Source organism: Neolamprologus brichardi, chromosome 7 (genome assembly GCF_056152115.1).
Source record: "Neolamprologus brichardi isolate AB-2024 chromosome 7, ASM5615211v1, whole genome shotgun sequence".
NCBI classification, from domain to species: domain Eukaryota; kingdom Metazoa; phylum Chordata; class Actinopteri; order Cichliformes; family Cichlidae; genus Neolamprologus; species Neolamprologus brichardi.
The window spans coordinates 3,574,003-3,590,493 of record NC_142110.1 but is presented as its reverse complement, the minus strand read 5'-3'; the positions used below and the strand labels follow the sequence as shown (position 1 = coordinate 3,590,493).

The 16,491-nt window shown below is 42.6% G+C and overlaps 1 protein-coding gene across 2 annotated transcripts in view; it reads right to left on the bottom strand.

Annotated features, from left to right (window-relative positions):
• The window catches only part of tspan9a (tetraspanin 9a), a 215,527-nt gene that overhangs the window by 15,409 nt on the left and 183,627 nt on the right, over nucleotides 1-16,491 (bottom strand). For both annotated transcript variants that reach the window (XM_087842842.1, XM_006795765.3), the window contains 4 exons: nucleotides 12,637-12,828; nucleotides 9,048-9,122; nucleotides 1,049-1,150; nucleotides 633-764 (listed from right to left, as the gene is read on the bottom strand). In XM_087842842.1, coding sequence (XP_087698968.1) covers nucleotides 633-764; nucleotides 1,049-1,150; nucleotides 9,048-9,122; nucleotides 12,637-12,828 — 501 coding nt within the window. The remainder of the gene's footprint in view (nucleotides 1-632; nucleotides 765-1,048; nucleotides 1,151-9,047; nucleotides 9,123-12,636; nucleotides 12,829-16,491) is intronic.

Here is a 16,491-nt window from a genome sequence, read left to right as displayed (position 1 = left end):
TTGGACCGGCAAAAGTGACCCGAAATAGGCTCTCTGGTGGAGTTACTTTGTATGTGTGTGTTTATAAGTAGTTTTAAACCTTGTGATCCACAAAACAGCTTAATAGTAAAAGAAGAACTGACTGCGTTACAGCACCCGCTGCTTGTTGAGAGTAAAAGCGATATGTGCTTTCACGTCTTTTTTTAGGGGGTCTGAAAACTCGCTCAATATAGCGACAAAGTCGCTAAGTTGGCAACACTGGATCTCGTCTATTTTGTTCGCTAGCTGTCTAGCTTCACATGGTCACGTGTCGTGAGGGCAGCATAATTCTGATTCTGATGTCATAGCAGTTTTGGGCCCAGCATGTTTCCTATAATCTGGACAAGAATATTACGTGAATCATGCAGAATACTTTCAGACTATCAGTTTTAAAAAGAGAAAAGTCAAGACAAACTATACAGCCGAGACTAGGTAGAAAATGACTCTGTGTATCATTCATATCCTCCAAAACAAAAACTTAAATACAGTAAGTATATTCTGTGGAGTCTGTCATTTTAATACAGTAAATCTGTTAGTTTTGAATATTTTATAAAGAGCAGACACGTGACTCTTATACTTAAAAGCAAAATACTGAGGAGTCAAGGTCAACTCACCCTGTTCCAGAACATGTTGGTGGAGTTCCGCCCACAGTTCTGGTAATGCTCCTGGCAGCAGCGATCAGGAACTACTTTGTCCTTCAGGGCCTCGTGCCAGTCGGTGTATCCTATCACTCCACAGCATTTCCACTGTTAATGTCATACAAATGTCAGGTGGAAGATGAGTTAATGCTCTGTGTCCTCAGTGGCCCCCAAAAAGCTCAAACAAACTTTAATTAAAAAATTTAATTGGTCACTTTCCCTTAAAGGACAGCAAAAAAGGACTGAAGTGTACTTGGACAGCCAGTTTGGGCTTTTAAGGTCACACTAATACCACAGCTACAAGCCAGGACATACATTAGCTGGAATATCTGAATAGATTTTAGTCATTTGTGCTAACGTTTCTCATATTGTAAATGCACGGCGTTACTTACCTCTGCCTGGATGATGTTCCAGGCATTTCGCAGGCCTATGTTGTTTTCTGAGTTGTACAGAGCCAGCCCATCCTTGAGATCCTGTTTGGCATTCTCACGCACCTGGAGAGGATAAAAGAAAACAGCCTTAGTTAGAGATCTTAGTTTGGAGGGGTTGGCTTTGCAAGAACAGTCCGGTGAGTTGCACCATTCAATACGTCTTTATGTTGTCTTTATATTGCAGCAGGCAGTTGAAGCTTGGGTGTTTGTAGAGGTGCACTCGGATTATTCTACTCTTTTCAAACTGTCAGCATCCTTTTCACACAGATGCAAACAGTAGTGGCAGGTGTGCAGTTAAGTGCTTTTAGTGGACTGTGTATGACTGACGAATCATTAACGCAAAGCAATCCGACACTACAATATAAAGACATAAAATGCCAGTGCCTTCACAGTTATGGGTAACCTCTTGTCTTGTCAAATAAAAATAACTGCAACAGTAACGCGGACTGCTGTGTGATGTCTGACGCGTCATGTGTCGCTCACACGCTCGGCTTCAACATGCCCTTCAGCAGTGCTAGCAAATCATTTTCCTCTTGAGTGAACACCAACAATTTGCTCAGGGTTGTGCCATGTCTGAGGGAGATTAATATCTCATTCGCTGTGTTAATGAGATACAAAATCAGAGCTTTAGCTCTCCTGCAGTTTCATACGCCTGTGGGGATTTGCTAACTGCCAGGACAGATTGAGAGGCGCTTTAGATACGGGGTAATTATGACTAGAAAAATGACACGGACTGCCAGAACCACGCTGTACATCTTCACGGGCAATAAAAGTAATATCACAACAATAGGAATGCACTTAATACTTAAAGCTTAGAGTTAAAGAGTGTGATCAGGAAATCTGCACAGGACAAGAGAAGCTGCATTAGCACTGTCACGTCCAGAAACAACAAGGTGATTTTAGCAATTCTCAGTGTTTTTAGGTGTCAATAAACCCTTTAGTGAAAGAATAAGGACGAAAGTAACAATTAGCAGCCAGAAGCCTGGCTTCTCTAAAATAATAACACATTTAATATCACTTGACTTTCTGTCTTACACAAACCAAACTTTCCTTAGACTGTACAGAAACGACATTAAGCTTTAAACTCATTCACTGGTTCAGTACTCTTGTTATTCAGCTGCAAGGCTTTTGAAATCTATTTGCTGAATTAGACATAAAAGTCAAACTGAATTTTTACTGATTAATTAAAATTTCTCGGGCAATAAAATGCTTTAGTAATCATTAAAGATGCAAACCCCATTTAAAACATCCTCTAAAAGCTTTGAAATAAGACGAGAATTATTTCAAATCCCGTTCTTGCTCCTCGGCCTGAAAGTTTGCTGATGGAGATCTTGGTCCTCGTGCAGGAAAATGAAATGAAGAACAGCAGCACCATCAATCTCTGCCTTATGCTTTGTTTCTATCTGCTATCTTGTCTTCTCCATCTACAGTAGGCTGCATGTGATGTCGCTGGCTCATTACAGACTCCTCACACAGCCGCTGGAGAGCAGGGTCCCCCTTATTGCAATAAAAGTCTTCTTCCGAGTCTCCGATAAGTCACTGCACATCATTTTTTTGTGTCTTTGTTACAGTGCGAAATGAAAGTTAATGATCCAGATTGACCTCTAACGAGAGGCAGACAAATGAATACAGAACAAACGGGGAGTTGGAGGATGGCGCGGCACGCCGACCCTTTTTCTCCTCGCCACAGAAGCAGACGAAAACACGAGGCGATTTCTCGACTAACGCTTACACTGCCGGTCCTCGAAAATGTTGACAAATAACAGGCCTGCACCGCGCTGTGGCAACATCCGACTCCTGGATGTTGCCGCGCAATATTTCACGTGTGGCATGTAGACAAAGCCCCGAGACAGAGCTCATATGTCTCATTGCATAGATAAGCTTGTAGTTTCCTCTGTGATGACCAAGTCCGCACACAGCAATATACGACTGCACATTCATCACAGAAATCGAAAGGGTTCAGCTTGGCCGGCTGAGAAAACACTCATAATTCACAGAAAAGACAAAAAAAGAAAAAACAAAGAAAGACAAGAAGATATGCATGTGAGGGCGGTGGAAGGAGCAGCCTTTCTGTCCAAACTGTTCATGTTCCCCGTCAATGATCACAAAAATAGAGCAGAGAGCAGGTGGCAGGTTGTTGGAGAAACACCTGTCTCAGCTCTGGTGACATGGTAACACCCAGGGGAGCAGGTACACTGAGACCTGTGAGGTTACACTGAATGAATTACCAGAGCGTGTGCCACGACAGAACCGACTGCTCCAATTTCCAAAGACGTGAAAGAACTGATCATTTCAGAGGAGGATACAGCCACCACAGAGGTGGGGGGACATCTGGCTAACGACTGGTGTCTCAGCAGGCTGTTTTGAAAACGCTGTGGGACATTTAGAGTTCCTCACGCAACGCGGGACAGCATTACGTATTTACATGAGATCCTGTGACAACAGAAGTGTCAAGAGATTTATTCTAAAAGACACTTCTTCAGCTGAGAGTCAGAGAGTGGAGACGCACACGCTGCAGTTTTTACTTACACGGGCGGTCACAGAGCGCTCACGTCAGAGTGGGGCCTGTGAAGTGCGCTCTGTTACCGCTCTGGTCTTTATTTATATAAAAAGTAGGTGCGTTCGTTTATTACATTGGAATGTGGATGTGTGTGTGTGTGTATATGTACCTGGCACGAAGTGAAACTGCTCGTTAAGCTCTTATCTAGCACTAATAGGTACTGCTCCTTCCCTGCACGATAATGGGTCACAGTGAACTAAAAACAGTTATAAAGAGGTCATCATGCAGTATTCTATCATTTGCAAACTTATATCATTAAACGATTATACTGACTACTAAGTACAACTTTCTATTGACAAGAAGAGACGAGCAAAACTTTTATTTTATCAGTTTGCTCAATTAATATCTTACGAAAATTGTACAGCATCCAATTCTGATCTTATGAGGCTCTGAATTAGTGGACCATTGTGAGTTAGTGTGTTGGCACCTGCGGCAGGTAAACTATAGATAGATATAAGTTTATCTGTCTGCATGTTCTGTGCATGCTGACAGGAAAACAGAGGAATTATCTTAGGATACCAACCACGGTCAGTGTTTAAAGACTAACAAGTGCTCATCTTTCCACTGAAAAACCTGAACTTGAATCTGATTTGATGGATGGCTAAGTGCTTAGGAACAGCTTTGAACGTTCAAAATGGCTAATATCATATCTACATATTCACACTAGCGAAATATATGAAGGATAATCATTGATTGTTATTTTAAAAACACTTTTCTTTCTTTTTTTGTCCCTGCACTTTAATTTAGTAGTTGACAAAAAAGAAACGCATTATTGTTAAGTTGTAGCTGCTCCCCTGTGTTTACCAGCTAGTAACTCTGGTTCTTTACTAACTGTTGTTGTGTTCGGGGTAGGGATGCACCGATACCGGTATCGGGTATCGGCCTCGATACCACATTTTCTAAAGTACTCGTACTCGTTAAAAGTCCCCCGATACCGAGGACCGTACCACGGTCTGAGATCTGTCTATGTTTGAGCGGCATGTAAGGGGTTAATCACAGGCACCGAGTTTTTATTAAGTACTCGGTATCGGCGAGTACTGAAATGCAAGTACTCGTACTCGTTTCCAAAAAAGTGGTATCGGTGCATCCCTAGTTTGGGGTGTTGAAAAGCTTTTCTTGTGAAATTTCTAATCAAACTGCCCCAAACTCCCAAGTTCCCACACTGGCAAATGTTCACGTCGCATTAACGTTCAGTACCAGAGTAGCTCACATCATCGTTTACCCGACAGCTGCATAATAACTAAAAATATACTTTACAGTGAAATACTCCCTGGCATTATTGTATTTTTCTTTTGGATGCAGAAATGATGAAGCGACTCCACACATACTCACCTGTCTTCAAATCTCATCTATAATGCAAAGAACCAGAGATCTGCCTGCACACGCAGGTTTGTGACGAGACAGGCGGTGCAGAAAACGCTGTTTTTTAATATTTAAAAAAGTGACAGACAGTTGAGCTGATATTCTATCACAGTAGATTTCATATTTGATGTAAAATGCACCGAAGTACACAGCATCTGAACCCAAGTCAACCTCTTCCAAACTGAACTTCTGATTGTAGTTTGCTGTCAGGGTATGGTACACAAAGCTCACATTATCACAAACACCAGATTTCAGGCTCAAATGTTTCTAAATGCAGAGTTTCAAGCATGAAATTACCATTAAATCCTATTTAAATGAAACATATTCAAAGCTAAACAACCCAGATCAAATTGCCACTTATTTTACTGTTTCGTGAAGCAAATAAAACTGTCTCGTCACATCTTCAGTCTTTTGCTGCTCTTTAACCCTTTAAGACCTACCATAGAACCAAGTCCGCCAGAGCTTATATTATATTTTTACATGCTGTGGAGCCATTTTTGGGAGCATTTCAAGTTGCTATACATCAATACAACCATTACAGCCTAAATTTTAATAATATGTATGCATTAAGTGCATAGTAATTACATAAATTGCAAAAAAGTGCAATAAACTACAAAAAAATTGAAAATCGTTTTTGTTTTTTTAACATATATTTCTAGTTAGAGAAATTTAAGAGGCTTATCCCTCAAAACTGTAAATACAAAAAAGTTGCACAAAATAGTTTCCCACCACAGGAAATTTATTTTGAGTGTCTTCATAGTTTTATTTTTGAAATACACCAATTTTTATATACTGCAGGAAAAACGAAAATAAATATTATAATGCAAATTTGCAAAAAAGCAGCATATGCATCAAAATAAACTATTTCCAGCAGTGCAATATGAGTCCTAAGCATCCCAGAAACGACACAGAAAGTCATAAAGTCAAACATAACTTTTAAAAACACCAGTATAGGCTCATGAGGCCTTGATGGTAAAAAACTACATTTCTGCAAAATGACGTCACTTCCGGTTTCGGGCAGGTCATGGCGGACATGCGATAGTTCACGCTGATGGACGTAGGAAGTGTTACAAACAGCTGATCGGATCGGCAAAGCGTGTTTCTGGAATATTATGTTTTTGTTGCTGCAAGTGCTTTTTATGCAGTTTTTGCAAAGCTATATGTGGAAGGAAACTGTGACCGAGGACAAGCTGATGACATAAGATGTAAGTACAACTCCTCCGGTTTCATATGCAAAAAAAATTATTGCGCTAGCTCACGTGGTTGCAGAGCTACCAGGATTTAAAAGTAGTTACGCAAAATGGAGCGTGCCCTCTCCGACCGGCTTTAAAGGGTTAAGGATAGACCGAACCCCTTTCAAACATGTTCTGTGCTTTTTTCCTCTCATACGCAGTCACTGTTGGGTCACACACTGTCTGGAAACACTGGTTTTAGTTTCAGGACTACTGGGAAACTAAGAAGCTAACAACGTTTCACTGTTGCTCTAATTGCAAAGCTCAGGACAAATACATTTACTGCCCTGAAATTGTAATAAATGATGTGAATCCAAACAGAATCAGTGCCAGAGGTTTCCAAACAGCACATTATTAAACACGTTACTTAATTCCCTCAGTTGCTCTGCAACCCTGTGCTTTGTAGACGGAGCCAGGGCACTTGACAGAGTCAGGGGAAGAGCCCCACTCCAGCTTTAATTGGTTGGGAAATAACGCACAGCCAGGAATTGAACATAATTCTGTCTTTGCACAAACGTAACACGCAGCTAGATGTGACTGCCGCTGTCGTTGAGTAAGACATCAAGGATGTGCCACAGCCAAACTTTGCTTCCTTCCTCATGCTTTCCTTTTTCCTGATTCTTTTCCTAAAATTTTACACTGACATCTAATTTCATCTCTGACATGGCTGACCTCTTTCTACCCCTTTTTTTGTGTACTTCAGCACCCTAACATTAATTCTTCCCAGCATCCTTTGATATCTCATTTCTTTTTTTCCTTCCACCTCTCTCCACACCTTCCGCCCTTCCTTCATTTTTTCCTCGCCCTCCCGACATCCCTACGTACATGCTCCGGTGCTTCCTGTCTCTCTTTTAAAGTTCTGCTTCCTTATTCTGAGCTAATAAACCTTCACTGGTGTTCAGCTCAGCGTGTTGGGTCGACGGAGGCACAATGAGGTCAGAGCGTTAAAGACGGATGGCTGTAATCTGGTTTGCCGCCCAGCCATCTGCTGCAGTCAGCTGGTTGCTAACTGCAGGGCCAGCCTTTATTATACTACGCCCTCTACATGGCATTTAATCAGAAAGCTTAACACCACTGGGCTGTGGAAGGAATGAGCGAGTGCCCACGCATAAGCCATACCTGGAGGCAAGACTGCTGGGGTGAAGAAGACGTGAGAGAAATTATCTATTAACAGGACTGAGCGGTACCTCCAAAGTAGGATTAAACTATTGGAAATGGACGCTAAACGAAAAAAACATGTCGCCACAAACGCAAGATACTATATGTTTGTCTTTCCCTCCCACCTGTCAACAGACTGTCGCCCAGAAGGACACAAAGAGTCAGTCATGACTTAAATATGACCTATTTGAGAGACTAAAATATCTGTTTTGCAGGCCTCCGTCGATACACGTTTAAAAGCTGCCAACTACTGTACCGTATGTCTTCCAGTCTTGTTAATAAATACCCTGTGATTAGGGGATCAAATAAGAAAAGTGAATTAGTGATTCCTCTGATCGCAGCCTGTAGCAGAAGACGAGGGGAGCCTCGCACGGCATGCAAGATCTCACTGGAGACGGAGAAAAAACCCAACCATAAAACAAAAAGCAATATGTGAAGGTCTTCTGTGATTGTCCTTTTAGCCCAAACAGACAAGCTTTAAAATCTAAAGCAGTTTCCTAAATTTGCAGGACATCCTGATTAGAGCAGTCTGAAAGCGTCATTTCCAATAACGCACAATTTACTTTAAACGCTTTGCCTTCCAATGACATTTGAAGACCAATAAAAGAAGATATATTTGGTTGCGATCCTCATTATCATGGTTTCACGTTCCATTAGGTTTAAGCCGGGATAAACACAGTAATTTGGCAGGAACGGGACAAACATAAAATATGGTGGGTATTCACTGGAACTTGTGCGAATGAGTTTTCCCCGGGTAATGCCCCAAGCTTTGCTAATGCAGACTCAACTGATTTCTCATTTAGGAAATCCTCAGCACTACTGGGCTATCTTTTACTGACTTCACAGGTGATGGGAAAAGCACTGCTGTGAAGTCAAGAGGCTTTCTATTTAAATTCCGCCGGAGGGATCGCGGTTAAGCCGGTAATATTTTGATGATAAGGCAACAGACATATTTACTCCTGACAGGGTGTGCCTGCGAGACCCGATCTGAATCTGAGAATGGATTGGCTGCTAAATGAATTCCTTTATCTGCCTGAGAGACGAGGTTTGAGCAATAACCTCAGAACAAAGAGGCAGAATTAGCTGATGTCCCGAGGGTTGTGTGACATAAGAGAGCAAATATATAAATAGACGGATCTATCAACGACATGTCCTTGAAAACAGAGAAGTCTTCATCGCTCGTCCTGCACACTTGTCTTCTTCGGGATGAAACATTTGTGGTTGGATTAGATTAAAGATGAAGACGAAGTCAGCATCGGGAATATCCAGAGCTTTGCATGTAGGCATCTGCTGTTACCCCATACACACCTGATTTAACCTCATTCAAGGGGTCATGGGAAATATTCCTGGAGCTAATTAGGGGGAGCCAACTGTTGGGGATTGAGTTGAATTTTGTGGCCTAACCTTTGACTCCTATGTTAATGGTGGAGTGAAGACACTCGAGCTTCTGACAGAGAATCAACCGAATATAAAAACAGAAAACTCTGATACCCGGAAGCAACTGGAATCTAGGTATGCTTATCACACGAACACCTTTTATTGCTTTCTGCATTTGTCTGTGATCATCTGTGTGTGAGAGAGCTTTCTGTTAATGTCTTCAGATGGAATAATAAAAGACAAAATTCGGACACAACACATAAGAACTTACCTTATCTGTGTACACAAAGAACAGGATGAGCAAAATCACCTCCGCCAGGAGAATTATCAGCAGGACAATGAAGAACTGTCAGAAAGAGGAAGAGCACTGTTACAACTGCAGCACAGGCAATATTGTAAATTGAATTTGTGAACAAAACTCTGAACAGCTAAGCTTCTTTTGCAGTTAAGTGCTGTTTTATCTGAGTATTTCACAAACTTCACAGTAAGACTTGCATCTGTGATTTAAAGAGCATTTATTTATCCTCCAAACTCAAATGTATTGTGTGACTCACGGATCATCTAATGATCTTTTAATTTGGGTTAAAGCAATTGTTTGACATCTTGTGAAACATAAGGTAAGGGTTAAATGAGATGAGCCAGCAGTCAATGAGTTTAGCTCAGACTGAAACAAAAAGACACAAAAAACTAGAGCCTGGCTTTATCTGCCAGCTGGCATCTCTTAAAACCCAATAATTAACACATGAATCATCATTAAGGAAAAACAAAATAAAAAATAAAGCTGTAGTATTTTAAGGTTAATTGCTCAGCTATGACCCAGCGAATCGCTTCGCATGACTGTAAAACCAGCTCTAAATAAAGCTAGCTGGCATTACCTACTGACCCCTTCATTTACACTGTTCAGCTCGGTTGGACAGTTTCTGGCAGCAGCTTTATATTTACCAGCTGTATTAATCTTCTCATTTTTGATCTTGACAATAAAACAAATGAGTAAATTTCCCCAAAAAATGTTCCAGGTTTCAGTTTATGGTTTCATTTGGACGAGTTCCTGCCGGAGATCGACAGACGGATTGGGGCTGCAGCTGCAGTGATGCGGACGCTGCACCGGTCCGTCGTGGTGAAGAGGGAGCTGAGTGTAAAAGCGAAGCTCTCAATTTACCGGTCGATCTACGTCCCTACCCTCACCTATGGCCACGAGCTGTGGGTAGTGACCGAAAGAACGAGATCGCGGATACAAGCGGCGGAAATGAGCTTCCTCCGAAGGGTGGCTGGCCTCTCCCTTAGAGATAGGGTGAGAAGTTCGGCCATCCGGGAGGGGCTCAGAGTAGAGCCGCTGCTGCTCCACATCGAAAGGAGCCAGCTGAGGTGGTTCAGGCATCTGACAAGGATGCCTCCTGGGCGCCTCCTGGGTGAGGTGTTCCAGGCATGTCCCACCGGGAGGAGGCCCCGGGGCAGACCCAGGACACGCTGGAGAGATTATATCTCTCGGCTGGCCTGGGAACGCCTTGGTGTTCCCCCGGATAAGCTGGAGGAGGTGGCTGGGGAGAGGGAGGTCTGGGCCTCTTTGCTTAGGCTGCTGCCCCCGCGACCCGGCCTCGGATAAAGCGGATGAAGATGGATGGATGGTTTCATTTGGAAGCAGCATACACAGAAACCAACATTTCTCAAAACAAAAAAAGAAAAAAATCCGTAAACATAAACAAAGCAAATTTAAAAAAGGAAGGAAATTAGAAAAAGAGACATGAAGGAAGAGGTGGGAGTGATGGTGGGAGGAAAAAAGGAGAATCTCGGTGCTGGAGGGCTTGTGAATGTTTGAGGGGAGTATAAAAGGTTTATTACTTCCTAAGATTAATTTCTAGCCTTGCAGCTCATCTACTACTCTCTCTACTTGACTCCATTACAGCAAGGTATTTACCAAGCTCTTCTGCACAGCATGGGAGGAGGCATGCAAACCTAGATTTTTGAAAAACCCATTAATTCCAAACTCATCAGGGCACGAGCTATTATTTATGTCACGGCTCACGTGATATAGTTACAACGGTTTGCTGCTGCATATGGCTTCGCAGCCCACACAATGATTGTTGTTCACCTACAGTCAACTTGTCATACTTTTCCTGGCATTTACAATCAAACGAACTGTTTCTGCAAAGCAAATTGGTGGTGCTTCATCGGCCATGTGTGAGAGCATGTGCTTCTGTGTTGATTTGCACACTCAGCTCTGTGGGTGCATGCTCTCATTTGCCAGCAATCGCACTGTTATCTCGCCTTCTTTTGTTTCTTTAAAAAATGTCTCAATAAAACTCTTTGGCAGAAAAGGTGCACTGCGATATCGCTGCAAAGGATGTCCGGTCTTTGAATATTTCGAATCCGAAGAGAGCTGTACGCAGACCAACTTCAAAGAAAATATGTCAAGGTAAACACTCAGATCTATTTGCGCTGGGAGATCTAAACCTACTCTTGATGTTTCCCCGTCACCACCTCCCCAAACATTTGGATGTGCTCGACTGGACAGACAGACAAAGACAAACACAACAGGAACGGCAGCAGACACGGATGCCCTAAACAGAATTATTCTGGTCAAATATAAAAGGCTGTCACACACAGATGTGGCAGGAGACTCGGTGAGAAACATTAAAACGTTGATATTTTCCGTTGACTCCGATTTCTTTTCTCTAATTCCAGCCATCTTTCACACCCCTCCGCTCTGTCTTTGCACTCTGCTCTCTCCTCCTGCTTCACAGTTGTTAGGCAGGTGAAGGAAGCCATGTCTAACGCTGAGGATTTGGTGGGGCTTTTGACTGATGCAAGAGCTTCAAGGGATTGAGCTGTTTGTGATGTTAAGTACTCAGAGCCCCAACTCCACTTCTCATTTAAAGTTTCTATACATGAAAGTTTTTTTTTTTCCTCGCCTTTCTGCAGCGGATCCCTGCAAACCTCATTCTGTTGGGTGAACTCTCATAATTAACTTGTGCTTAAGATAACACACTTGTACAACTTTGGGCAAACAGTGCAACGTCAAGACAGAACAGTCTTTGTAATGAATAATAGAACATTCTCAATTCTGGAGCTTCAAAAACATCAAGTGCCTTTTGGTGCGCTCTATGCAAATACTAATTCCCCCGCCTGAAATTCCTTTCACTGGGCTCTGACATGAGCCATGGCAATGACATGCATTAGTTGGTATTAATTTGCAGAAAGGGGGAATCCTATTGCTCAGCTCTAATTTTGTGCACTCTTGAGGTTCGATAGAGGGCAGACTGAATTACTGAAGTAGCCCCAGTCACCTAGCTCTCCCGAGGGTCTGGTAATAGGACAAATACAAAAAAAGCTCCTGGTGGCTTGTGACCGGTGTGCCTTTGAGTATAGACACTTGCTTGCAGTTTGCATGTGACAGTGCAGACAAGCCTTGCAGCGAAAAGACACAAAATACGAGCAGTTCTCAAAATGTTATGGCATTGCTTTTCTTCGTTTCTCATCTCTGACAAATAACTGACTCTTAGTGGCCCATTAAAAACATTTCCAAGCTATGAAATTAGGGCTGCTACTATCTTTGTAGTTTGCACAAACTTTGGCCCGCTGCCACGATGACTGTTTGCTATCAATTTTATACATTCATGAAAAGCTCATCTTAATATTTCATTGCTGCAAGGGTTGTATTTATCAATAAAACATGCAGCTTCCCCAGGAGTGCCAAAACTTTTGAATACAACTGATAGCAAGCGGTCAACTCTACAAATGAGTCATAAAATGCACGAGTGAGAGAAATTAAGAACTACAACGTGCACATTTGTGCTGTTGACAGTTATCCATGTGCGACTTTTTAAAAAAATATATTTTGTAGGTATCCGGATTTAACTCACGCTCAGAAGCAGGCACTTGTTCTCCTTGATGGCACCCAGGCAACCGAGAAAGCCTGTTACCATGACGATGGCGCCGATGGCAATGACCATATTGGCAGCTGACAGTGAAGGGAATGAGGGTGAGAAGGTGGCGAAGCTGCCCTGAGACACCGAGAGCCAGATGCCCACACCGAGCAGCCCGCAGCCACATAACTGCAAGGCAAAAAGATAAGACAGACGACAAGGTGAGAAAACAAACAGACAGGCACAACCTTTTCAGGGCGAGCTGCAGAAATGATTAGCATTCAAATTCATCTTTAGCTCTCCGCTGGCCGCGTTGGTTTAATGCGAGACCTGCCGAACAATAACAGTAATTCAAAGAGTAATGTTAGCTTTAAATTAAAAGCCATCCCCACCTCAAAAGTCCCAGTGCAACAGTCTCAATTTCCCCTCCAGCAGCCTGAGGAACTGCCCACACAATCATACATCTCCAAACACTGGTCAAAAAACGAGACTTTACACCAATAACAACTACAATAAGCCAATAACGCTCTGCAAGTGATTAGAGCAAAAACTGGGGTTGGGCCATGCTGGTTTTGCACGTTCGAGCTGATTTCATTAAATCCAGAACAAACAGACATGTAATTGCTGCCAATTGCTGTAATGAAAACTTCTCAGCTTTATGAAATCTGCTTGCAGTAGAGTTGAGCTTCACCTAGAGGGAGCAATTCCCTAATCTCACCCTGTCACCCCGCCAGGCTCCTGCTATGTGTGTGACCTGCAGACCATTGATGCAATAAAGTGTTAGACTGTCACACCTGCTGATGTGCGAGTCCTCCTATCAAAGATCAGAGCAGTACATGGTCACCGCTTAGAGAGTCACATTTTTATGGAGCCCTCACAGCATAAAAATCAATAGAACATATATATGGTAATATATATGAAAAGCAAAGAGAGCTAAAATATGCAAACAAACCGGGGTAAATGATTGCACTGTTACCCTTTCCTCCTGTCTATTAACACCGCTGCCCTCTTCTCTTCTCATCTTTGCACCACTGCACCAGAAACCTTTAATGCCTGTCAGCAATATGTGCAACAAACCTGCAGTGCATGCAAACAAACAGACGTGGAGGAGCACGTTTATACACAGTATACAGAAGCAGTCGTGATCAAGAAGAAATTAAGATATGTGTCTGCTGCAAACGGCTTCCTTTTGTTTTACTATTAAATAATTAATCAGCCACATGGAGAGATAATCTGCAGCAGCTGACAAAGTTTAACTGTCAGCTAATAACAAACCTGGAAATTTGCTGCACTATCGGCACTTCCCTAGCAAACAAGTGTAGCTCCAGTTAGACAAATGCACACAAGTGTTGATCAACAAAGTGACTGGAAAGAAATTAGTAGATTGCAGTGTACTCAAAGTCGCTCTGGGCGATGTTAGGTGATGATGTGCAACTTTTGAGATCGCAGCTGCAGACCTCATGAAGTGAGGACAGATAGCTCAGGTCTAATGAGTCCTATAGGATCTGTAAATACGTAAACTGAGCCTAAGAATTCTGTTCTCAGATACCAAATGAGCCACGTCCTACTCTCACTGACAGCACTACAACCTGTGACCTCCACAAAAACTCCTCAGAACGTTTACATACATCAGCATATTCTGCTGAATGAATGATACACCTGGTCTCACAAAGCCTGGGAAATGACTACGAGCAATTAGAAGTGAGGACAAAGTGAAACAATCGGGATTGTGCATAAATTCCTCAAAGACACTTGAAAGCCGAATTCCACAACTGATCGACTGCGGGTGAGTTGTGTGAAAGCCTGAAGTGAGTGCTCGCATAAACAAAGTCTTTCTGCTGTCAAGGTTGACAAGATTGCTGTGAACAGACCAACAAGCATCAGTATGATCACTTCTGATAGAGTGAGGGAAAGGTACATCGGTGCTCAAAAGACTTTCGGTCATTCATAATCTAAATAATTCAGAGGCAACTGGCCCTTTATGCTTCCCTGATTAAAAACTGAAGAATAAAAATGTCAATTGAAAATGCTGGAAAAGGTCGTGTCCTTATGCAGAGCGGCTAATATACAGGATCGCACGCGTACCGTTCAGAAGGCCAGATTATAGAGAGTGAGGAGGCATTCGAGGAAGCAGAGGACGAATAGTAAGTTTAAGAGGGCAGAAACATAGAGCGGATTTACAGCTAGTGAGGGGGAGCACCAGGAGGTTTAAGAGCCCAGGTGGGGAGCGTTACAATGCCTTCTCTTAATTGTGTTTAATGCCCAGTGAAGGGAGCTCGTCCAAGTGTGTCGCTCTCTTAAGTGACTGTGGAACCACCCAACCCCCCGCTCAATCTGTCTGATCTGAGCCTACTGAGAGCACGGTGTAATCTGTCCTGTTTCTACTACGACTACAATGACAACAGCAACATGCTGTCGTCAGACCTTTGTGTAGGTGCCTCTAGTAAAAGCTCTGATCTGTGTTATCTGACCTTCGCGTGTACTTCTGAGCTTGACATTGAGTGCCTCTGCTGAGCTCCTTATCTTCTTTTAATTGTGGGGCAGGCATGTTTTGATATGCCATCTGCAGGGAAGGATCAACGAATCCCAAAATACTAGAGAAGCTTTTAAATATTCATAGAGAGGCCTTATTATAAAGGCAGTCATTGGTATTATATCAATGAGGAGTTAATTCCCCTATCTGTGAAAAAAAATCCAATAACCTGAATTTGCCTGTGATGTGGCAAAATTGCTGCACTCACACTGTGGATACTTTCTGACAGTCTCCTATAATGTCCTTGAACATAAACAACCAGCAATATTGTTTGTGAGGTCTGAGATATGAACCTGACGTATACCTGCAGATAGGGATGCACAGGTCACACCGATGAGATATCGGTCATATCTCAGCATATACCGATACCGGTATCGATATTGGTACCGATACCGGATATTGGTATCGGTATCGGTGCCAATACTGTAAAATGTGTGTGTACTCATACTCGTAAAAGTTAACCGATACCATGAACCGATACTAACTTATTTCATTAATCAGAGCATCTTGTCATTTTTGTTGTAGTTTTTAGATTGGCCACTAGGGGGACATCCCGCGCTAAACAGGCACAGGGTTAGGCGAGTGAGACTGGCAGCTCCAGATAAAAAAGAGAAACTGGAGGCTGCTGTAGCTAGGCTAAACAAAATGTCAGCAGTGTGGACCGGAACAGCCAACTTTAACTCAGGTTTTGGCAAAGCGATGAAAAATGTCAAGAGAAAATCCACGGGCAGTTAAAATAACAGAGGCTCTGACTCATTTTATCGCTCTGGATGACCAGCCAATGCCAGTCGTGGAAAATATAGGATTCTTCTCAGCATACTCGAGCTGCGATATGAAATTCCCAGCCACCCACACATCAGGGAGATAATGGTGCCAAAACTTTCTAAAAAGGTAAAGACAAGCAGTGTGTGTGCGATGTCAGTTCTTGGTTTAACGGCACAGTGGACTGATGATCCACGGGCAGATGGAAGGTTCGTTTGTCAATGCCGAATACTTTCGTTATTTTGTTTGTTTGTTTACAATATGGACACTCTGCACTCTGTGTGTGTGTGTGTGGTAGAAGTATCGGTTTTTGTACTCTGTATCGACAAGTACTCAGATCCAAGTATCGGTTTGAAAAAATTGGTATCGTTGCATCCCTACCTGCAGATATAAAAAACAAGTACAGATGCTCAGGGCAATTTCAATATCTCCTGAATCCATGCATGCAATTATGCAGCCCATCATTAAGCAGCTGATGGTGACACACAACAGCCTGTCCACTACGTAACTTTTAACAATCTTCGGCGAGGAGCCGACTTTTTTATTGCTACAATTTT